This window comes from Hordeum vulgare, chromosome 2H (assembly GCF_904849725.1).
Source record: "Hordeum vulgare subsp. vulgare chromosome 2H, MorexV3_pseudomolecules_assembly, whole genome shotgun sequence".
NCBI lineage: Eukaryota > Viridiplantae > Streptophyta > Magnoliopsida > Poales > Poaceae > Hordeum > Hordeum vulgare.
In genome coordinates, this window is record NC_058519.1 from 53,652,053 (window position 1) to 53,661,321 (window position 9,269).

General features: G+C 47.6%; 2 protein-coding genes and 1 pseudogene across 2 annotated transcripts; 1 reads left to right on the forward strand and 2 right to left on the reverse strand.

Moving 5' to 3' along the window:
* Positions 1 to 636: 636 nt before the first annotated feature.
* LOC123424850 (elongation factor 1-beta) lies at positions 637 to 2,565 on the reverse strand. The gene is made up of 6 exons (XM_045108549.1): positions 2,392 to 2,565; positions 2,030 to 2,146; positions 1,831 to 1,900; positions 1,344 to 1,449; positions 1,109 to 1,222; positions 637 to 1,017 (listed from the first exon to the last, which is right to left on the reverse strand). The coding sequence occupies exons 1-6, from the start codon at positions 2,475 to 2,477 to the stop codon at positions 854 to 856; spliced, it is 657 nt and encodes a 218-aa protein (XP_044964484.1). The 5' UTR covers positions 2,478 to 2,565; the 3' UTR covers positions 637 to 853.
* Positions 2,566 to 2,790: 225 nt separating this feature from the next.
* Positions 2,791 to 4,717, forward strand: LOC123424852 (pentatricopeptide repeat-containing protein At1g01970). The gene is made up of 2 exons (XM_045108551.1): positions 2,791 to 3,223; positions 3,690 to 4,717. Exons 1-2 carry the CDS (start codon positions 2,813 to 2,815, stop codon positions 4,641 to 4,643), a joined length of 1,365 nt encoding a protein of 454 aa, XP_044964486.1. The 5' UTR covers positions 2,791 to 2,812; the 3' UTR covers positions 4,644 to 4,717.
* Positions 4,718 to 4,946: 229 nt separating this feature from the next.
* Positions 4,947 to 9,000, reverse strand: LOC123424851 (annotated as a pseudogene).
* Positions 9,001 to 9,269: the final 269 nt, after the last annotated feature.

Here is a 9,269-nt window from a genome sequence, read left to right on the forward strand (position 1 = left end):
GGCGAGTGGTGGTTCCTGCCAACGAACACACATGATGCAGTTTAAGGCTTCCCGCCGCCAACGAACGAACTCTCACTGCTACGACAAAAGCGATCGTGTCGTGCTGCAAAGTCCGCACTCCCTCCATTGCTTCATGGATGCAACGCCATGGCAGGGGACCTTGTTGCAAGCCGATGTTGTGTCTGTTGATGTTGTGAAGGCGTCGCCGTGCTGCGAGCCGATGCTGCAACGACCGGCGCCGTGCTGCAAGACTGGTGCCACGACCGACCGAAGACATGCTGCGAGCCGTCAACGATGGAATGAGTTGTTTGAGGCGACCGTGGGTTGTTGCAAGGCTTGCGACAACACCGTCTATGGCGGAACCGTGTCATGCGCTATGGTGATGCTGCATGTGACTGAGTCATCATGCTGTCGTGAGCTCCGGTATGCTGCATGTGACTGAGTCATAAACGTGGTTGTACGAACAGAAGGTTGTGATTGTGCGTATCAAACAGCTGACTAGGCGGCTGCATTTTGGCTAGGTACATCTAAATCAAAACTACGGAGTATTAAGCAACCATAGAGGACTAGGCACGAGATTCTAATTGCTCGGTCGTAAGATTGAGTTTCGAGTCCATCTGAATAATCCTATCACAGTTAGAAAAGACTGAGTTTACTCCCCATGATAGATGTTTCGCCATTACAAACTGCTCAGCAATTCAACTATTTAAAGGTAACAGACATTCAAGACCAGGGCTTGACTCAAAAACAAAACCAGTAGCATTTCTGTAAGAGGGGTAACTAAATGGGACGACAGAGACAGACCAATCCCAGTACCAAGAATCCAGCAGCAACAGGTGAGCGGACAAAGATTCTAGATCTTGTTGAAGGCAACGATGTCACACGACTGGACGTACTCGTTGATGGGCGCCTCGCAGAGCACTTCCTCAATGAGAGTGTCGACAGACACGAGGTCATCAATGATCGTCAGCATGATCTGGAGCTTCTTGATGCCATAACCCACAGGCATGAGCTTAGCTGTGGGTACAAGAACAGTGTGTCAAATTTGTCACGCTGTTACATCAGTTAGGTATGATAGAGTTACTCTGAAGAGAAATGAGTCCCTTACATGCACCCCAGGTGAGACCCTCCATTTGAACACCGCGGACAGCCTCCTCCAACTTCTTCATGTCAGTCTCATCGTCCCATGGCTTGATGTCCATGAGGACAGAGGATTTGCCACCTAAATAAGATTGGTGTTAGCACAAAATGGACAATGACAATATAAGCCAGACTAAGTGAATGCTGCAGGATAGTTGCCTAGAATGCAGAAAATCTAAGCACACAACACTAGTAGAGCTTACTTTCTTTCTTCTTTGCAGGCTTGGCAGCCTCACGCTCAGCTGCTGCTTTCTTGTCCTCCTCGGTCTCATCGCCGAACAGATCCATGTCATCATCATCATCTTCATCCTGCAAGAAGGTCAAACACATAATGCAAAACAAAAATTATATTCGAATTCAAAAGAGATCTATGACGATTGACATAAAAACAATAATTATATTTGAATTAAAAAGAGATCTATAACGATTGAAATAAATGTAACTGAGATAGTACTTCAGCAAAAAATCATTAGTGTGAAGCATCCAGAGCTTGGTATAGACACAGTTCTAATTACCAAAATAACTATTATCATTCCATCAGCACTAAGAAAATGCTAAAAGTACAATCTGGAGTTTTAGCATATGATGCAGTCACTATAGAAGTTATTAACATAGCAATAAAGCCTTCACTGGCAAATAAAAGCCACCAATCAAGTGCCCAAACTCTCAAAGCGACAGGTAGGACCAAACCTTGGAAGCAGCAGGAGCAGCTGCAGCAGGAGCCGATGATGCACTCACCCCAGAGGCCTGGCCAGGGAACCTGCATAATCAGCAAACACATTAAGCAACCATGCATACAATTAAGCCAATCCATCGGTGAGATTAACCGGCTCCTGACCTGCCAAGTGACAGCATGCAATGGAAGAACATCAGGCACTACGGCACGTACCTCGGAGAAACAGCCGCGGCAACGGCGTCGTACCAGCGGGCAGCGTTTGGGAACTCCGCGCTGGGCTTCACGGGCACTGCCGCGAACACCTTGACGTCGTCCTTGGTGATCGCATCGCTGCGGGAAGCATCAAAATCACCACTGATAAGCAAACACAGCCGCATCCAGCCAAATAAGTTACCAGATTTGCGAAATTCGAATCGAAGGGGACGAGATCTCGTAGCATATAGCATAGGCATCACTATCCAAGCGCAGATCAGTTCAAAATTGGGTAATCCAACCGCAGACCACTACGAACAAGCAGATCTGATCGGCTACAGCGAGTGAGGCGCTACTAGCAGGACAGGCAACTGAGGGCTCACCCGGAGATGTAGGTCTTGCCGGCGAGGTGCGCCTCGAGGGCCTTGAGCCCGTCGGCGGAGTGGAGGTCGGAGAAGGTGACGGCCATCGGATCCGGCGAGCTCGGGAGCTTGTCGAATTCGCTGGGCGGCGGCGGCGGCGGGGAGGCTAAAATCCCAAAACCCTAGAGACCGAGAGGGGAATGCGGGGCAGCGAGGGCCGGTTATTTATACCTGGCGGGCGCGCCGGTGGGCCCCGCGCGGCGCGCGCCCGTGCGATCTGGCATCTACGGTGGGGATATTCCCAGGGGAAGCTACACGGGCGTCCTGGCCGTTCGATCGGATCTCTCACGATGGACGGTTGAGATTCGGTCTCGTCAGCGGATAGAGCCCTCTCTGCCGCTTGCTCAGCTCCCTCGTCGTCTTCTCCGGCGAGCTCCTGCCCATGGCGTCGCTCGCTGCCCCGGCCTTCCACTCGCTGGCCGCGCAAATCTCCAGGGCCTCCACCGCGAGGGCGTCTTCGCAGTGCGTGACCGCGCCCGGCCGCCGAGGAGCGAGGGCGCGGCCTCGGGCGGCGGAGACTGCGCAGGCGGCGGCGGCGGAGACGCCGAGGTTCAGATGGGATGAACTTGGGACCGGCCTGTCCGATCCCCAGGAGCAGGCGATGCGCGGGCTGTCCCCGAAGCTGCCCAACCGGTGCAGGGCGCTGATGCCGCGCGTCGTGTCGCTGTCCCCCGGCGATGAGAACCTCGGCGTGGTCCTTGCGTTCTGGGTGAAGGCCATGAAGCCCAAGAGGGCCGACTGGTTGCTGGTCCTCAAGGAGCTCAAGGCCATGGAGAGCCCGCTTCTCGCTGAGGTCAGTGAGCATTACGTTTCAATTTCATCAATCTTGTTGCTAAAAACTTTTGAGGAAATGGAAATTTCGAGCTGTTCTATGCTATCCTGTGGTCAGGGACTTGGGGGTGCCTGCTGAAGTAACAGAATCACCTTGGGAGCAATCATGCTCATGTTTATGAAGCAATTGAGTTAGCTATACTTGAGAAACTGAAACGTTCTCTGAATGTTGCTGTGCTAGGTTGAGATCGTTGTTGTTTTTTTGGCACCACCATTCCCCAAGATTTGTGAGATTATTACTATTATTATTTGCTTGGAGGATGAACATGCTCTTAGTTTACCCACATCTTCTTTAGGGAATTTTGAGTTTGAATTTCTGAACTTCTAATCTGGACTCTTTACTGAAAATTGGATTAGAAATGACTGAATTTCGGATTTGCACTTATTTTGCCAGCAATGTAACCTTGCAAATGCACTGTGTTGGCTAGGTGCTAGAATATGTGCTGCTGGAGGATTCTTTCGAAGCGAATGTGCGCGACTACACCAAACTGATACAAATCTACGGCAAGCAAAATCTGTTGCGGGAAGCCGAGGAAGCATTCCACGCCATGAAAGCCAGAGGCCTCCCCTGTGATCAGGTCATGCTGACTGCACTGGTGGACATGTACAGCAAGGCCGGGGATCTCACCCGCGCAAAGGAGACGTTTAAAGAGATCGTGCTGCTCGGCCTACCGCTCGACAAGCGCGCATACGGTTCGATGATCATGGCCTACATCAGAGCAGACATGCTAGACCAAGCAGATGATCTGATCAAACAGACGGAGGACCAGCAGGTCTTCGCGGGGAAAGAGGTCTACAAGGCTCTGCTGAGAGCATACTCGTACAGAGGCGATTCAGAGGGGGCGCAGCGAGTTTTCGATGCGGTGCAGTTTGCGGGGACGGTGCCGGACACGAAGCTGTGCGCGCTCCTGGTGAACGCCTACTGCCTCTCCAATCGGATCGACGAGGCAGTCTGCGTGACCCGAAACATGAGGAGTGCGGGACTGGAACCGTGCGACAGGTGTGTCGCCTTGATTCTGGGCGCGTATGAGAATGCCGACAGGCTGGAAGGAGCGCTGGAGTTTCTGGCGGAGCTCGAAGAGAATGGCGTCGTAATCGGCCAAGAGCCATCGCAGTTGCTCGCGGCATGGTTTGGTAGGCTCGGGGTGGTTCATGAAGTGGAGCAGGTCCTGGAGGAAGTGGGGAAGAGTGGCAAGAGCAAGCAGAGTTCTTCTGTCCTGAAGGAAGGGGTGAAGAGCAGGATGAGCGTTCACAGTGTTTCAGTTCAGAAGGAATGGAGAAGAGGAAGCAGGAGCACACACAGCATTTCAGTCCAGAAGAAAAGGACAACCAACAGGAAGAGCAAACACAATAGTAGTCCATCACCTCTGCAACTGAAGTGAATTTGTAACTCGAGTGCCATTAGCATTCATATTATGACAATATGCTGTCAAGAAATCGCATGCAAAATCATGAAGTGTTGAGTGTATGTAGCTGAAACTCCAGTAGAAGAAAATTAATATTTGACAAAAAAACTGGTAACAGTAATGTCCATTTAACCTTCCTGAAGAACACACAATCTCAAGTACTAATCAAAAACACCTTAGTTGAAGAAAGACACTGTAGTGCAACAGGTCTACTTACTATATGAAGCATGAACCACAGAACGGTGAAACAGAACAACGGAAGAGTAGGGCTCTTCTGCATTATAGACCTCAATACATGCTCTTCTGCATTATAGTGAACAGCATCCTCAACAGTGCATGCTCTACTGCATTATATACCTCAAAATGTGATCACCACCACCATCGGATGAAAGATTCAATAATTAAGACCCAATTAGATCCATGGTTGTGCATAAATTATACACTAGATAGATGTTTAAGTTCATTAAGCAGCACGAACAGGTTCTAGTCTAATCGTCGGCCTCGGTCTTGGACTTCTTTTTTTTCTTCTTCCCTTCTGTGGCTGTCTTAGGCTCAACAGACTCTGCAGCATCACGGTTCTTCTTTTTCTTTTTCTTGGGAGTCTCATCTTGTTCGGCATCACCATTGGCTGCGATCTCTTGATCCTGGGGCTCCTCTAGCTTGTGCTTCTTTTTCTTTTTCTTCTTCCCTGTCTCAGGTTCAGCTTCTGCTGCGGCTGTGTTGGCAGGCTTATCAAGATCCATGGCGTCACCATCAGCCTCGGATTTGGACTTCTTTTTCTTACTTTTCTTGGCAGATGTGCCACCGTTCTCCTTATCTGCGAAAGAAATGTTCGGATGAAGGTGTAAATGACTTGAAATTAAGTGACTGAGAGATCTACGTATAAAGAGAAATGTCCTTACCCTCCTCTGAGACTGCGTCGGCCATACCCTCAATTGCAGCTTTCATCACATCAAGGTTCTTGCGTGGTGCAACACCCTTGTCATAAAAGTCTAATCTCTCCTCAACTTGTTCACGCAACTTCTCACCAAAAATGGAGCTACTCATATCTGGAATTCATAACCTAGTAAGGAAAACAAACAGAAAAGGTAGTCGAGATGTTTTAACCTTTGCGAACAGTCCTTCAACTGACCTGAATAACAGTCAATACGTGAAGCAATTGAGCATTTGTTTGCCAGGTATCTAGCCATTCTTCCCTTGTTCTTCGTCGATGCACGACCAATAAAAGATGAATGGAATATGAGGCCATACTTCGGTGTGTTTCCTCGTGTTTTAAGAGCTCTGCAGTAAAATTAGCAAATCAATCACAACATTTCAGAAGCATGGAGGAGAAAGTCTGAATACGTGACAAAACATTTGAGTACAAGTGCAACTACAAATAAGAAAGCACAGCTTGGAAATAGTGTGGGAATACATAAGCAGTCCAGTCAGACAAAATAACCTGAAGAGTGCCTTCTCAGCACCTAGTATCTGGAGAGTGGAGGCAGGGCATTTTGCAAGATTTGAAAGACTGCCAGCATGAGAGATTAACCGAGCTCCAACCATTTCACCAATCAATGACGTCAGATTTGGTGCAATATCGTTCATCTTTGTCACCAGATATTCATAGAGATTTTTACGGTACTCAGATAGATTCATGACCCTTTGAGCAAACTGTTGGACATTGATCAAATCAACTGGTGAAAGGTCCTGGCCTGAAAATAAAAAGAAGATTACGTAAACTAAGCAACCGTGGCAACTAATGAGAAGCATACCAATTGTGGACATGGTTGTTACCCATAGATGCCTTTGCTGCTTCAACAATTTCTTTTGCCTTGTCCTCATCTCCAATCAGATCTGCTAAAGCTGGAACGTCTTTCTCTGACAAATCAGATTTGTTTACTACAAACTTGGCAAGCTTAGCATACAGGTAGTTGTCATTCACGATTTTGACCAGCTCAGGAAAATGCCATCCATACCACTCCCTGCATCATGGTTAAGCAACAATTAATACACCCATGCAATTAACACAATTACAGTGACAAATGTTCAAAACTACTTACAGCGTCAACAGGGGTAAAAAGAAAAAAAAAATATAATTACACCCACCGAAAGCATACAGTGTTCCCCCCCCCCCCCCCCCAAAAAAAAGCATACATTGTAGAATATACTGCACAGTTGATAAGTTAAAATGATCATTCAGTACTATGGGATATATCTATATCTATACTACTACATAGTGTACGAGTTTTGAATTGTAACTAGAGCATCAATCCTAGCCATTGGTCTCCATTATCTAACGGTTGAGGCTTGAAGGATTCGCAGTGAATAGTAGCACGCATCTACTTCTGCTGGGTTCTGGAACCATCGCTTCACAACTCCTGCCTGCTCTGTCATTTTGCATTGTCAGGCTGAGACCTAAATACCAGAGTCCACAGACGCATGTCTGGTCTAGGAGGAGGAAGGAAAAAACATAAGTAAACAATTTATGGGTCCATCACATACATCTGCCTTTTTTTTCTGGAAATTTCTGGGTGCCACTAGGCCAGGGGAGTTGCATCATATACCAAGTTTCTACTACATAATTTATGCATGCGTACATTTCATTGTAAAGTGTTGTATATCCATTTTTTTCTTTTACAAAAATCATAAAGATAATATTGTTAAGACGTGCATTGCACGTGCATACATACTAGTACTGTAAGATAGTACAGTGTACACAGAACATGTCACTGTAAGCCAGACAGTACCGTGACTGGACATGCAACTAAAATAAACACATGAGATGTATTTGATCATGTGAATTGAGGAAATTTGTCAAGACTTCAACACAATACGCAATTGAACGCACATGGTAAAACTAGAGACTTGGGCTTAGGGTAAATATAGCATATAGACAAAATATGTTTGATGCCACTGATGCAATATATATATATATATATATATATATATATATATATATATATATGGTTACAAAAGAAGAGGTCATACAAACGAAATTAATCAAATTCCTGCTGTTTTTTTAACTCCTGCGATCAGAAAATGTGGCATAGGCAGTATATACCGACAGCTAAACTGGAAAAGTAATGAACAAATGTCAACTCTAGTACCTATATCTAGAACTTTCTCAGGAATTCTATGTCGCCATCAACTTTTCTTTTTGAGATAATCCAAGTCTCGTCGCGCGACAGCCAAACCAAAGAACCAGATACTGGTTAAATTAAGCAAATTAAGAATAAGACGAGGAACCAACCTCACTCTCATGGAGAAGGAATTGACATCCTTATCAAGTGTATCCAATAGAAAGATCGCTTGAATCACCATGTTATCCACACGATTCACATTGAACTTGACCTTTGCCCTGCTATAGCTATGCCCCAGACCTAACTGAGCCTTCTCCAGGTCAGATGGCTGCAATCAAAAAGAAATGGAACAAAGTTTACAAACAAGTATATATGAAATAAGAACAGTGATGGAATAAAACCCTTGAAGAACGATCAACATGTCAACAACCAATTTGTGAAACTCCAGGCAATTCACTGTATGATCTAGGTAAACTTAACTAGTAAAAATGATGTGTCAAGCATAAGGTAGTAATTGTCCAACTCTCTGCACATAGTTCATACCACCAAAACATTAAACTTTTTCCACTGCTGCACAATCCTCTAAAATCAAATAAACCAGCCACAACCCCAGTCAGACCACAATGTGATTTATCCTAATAATGCAGCCTACAGCTTTACGACCCATGTTGAACAGTTCCATCTTTTACGGAACAATGTAAAACTTCAATACTAGACGCAAATGCAAAATTCCATCACCTTGAGTTGTTCAACGAACTGATCGAAGTGCAGCCGCACCGCACGAAGCAGTTCCTGGATATAGTCGTTTGACTCGCAAGGGATTCCGGTGGCCTCGGTGATGTGGGACCCGACCTTGGGCTCCATGACGCCGACCCTGAACTTGGCTTTCTTCCCCTCCTTCACCTTGGGCAGGTTGAGCTCCAGGAAGTTCCTCAGCTCGTCCGTCATGATCCCTGAGTCACCACACGCCATTCGCTTGCCACGGGAGTCATAAACCAGGGAGACTTGACACGAGCATTCCATCGGGAGAGGAGGCGGGGGACACGATACCTTCGGAGATGGCGTTGCACTGGTTGAGGGCGTCGACGGCGGAGAGGAAGGGGGGTGAAGCCGGCGAGCTTGACAGCCTTGCTGAACCGCTTGAGGTCCAGCACGGTGGAGCGGACGGCGTCCACGCTCTGCCCGATCTCGTCGATGCCGTAGGCGTGGAATAGCGCGTATCCCGACGCCGACTCGAAGAGCAGGTAGAGCGCCATCTCGCCCGCGCGCTTCGCCGGCGGCGGCCGAGGGGTTTAGGGGCGGAGGCTGGGAAGAGGCTAGGCTAGGGTTTAGGAGTGGGCTTCGCCGGGGCCTTAGAGCAACTCTATCAAACCCCGCATCCCTCCCCAACCCGCAAAATAACCGCCAAAGTGCGGGTCGGAACCGAAAAACCTGCCCGATCACACTCCGCATCCCGTCCCGGCCCACAAATATATTTGCGGGGCGCGACAAAACTTCTCCCCCAACCTCTAGTTTCACTGGCCGGGAGGCCGACCCAAGC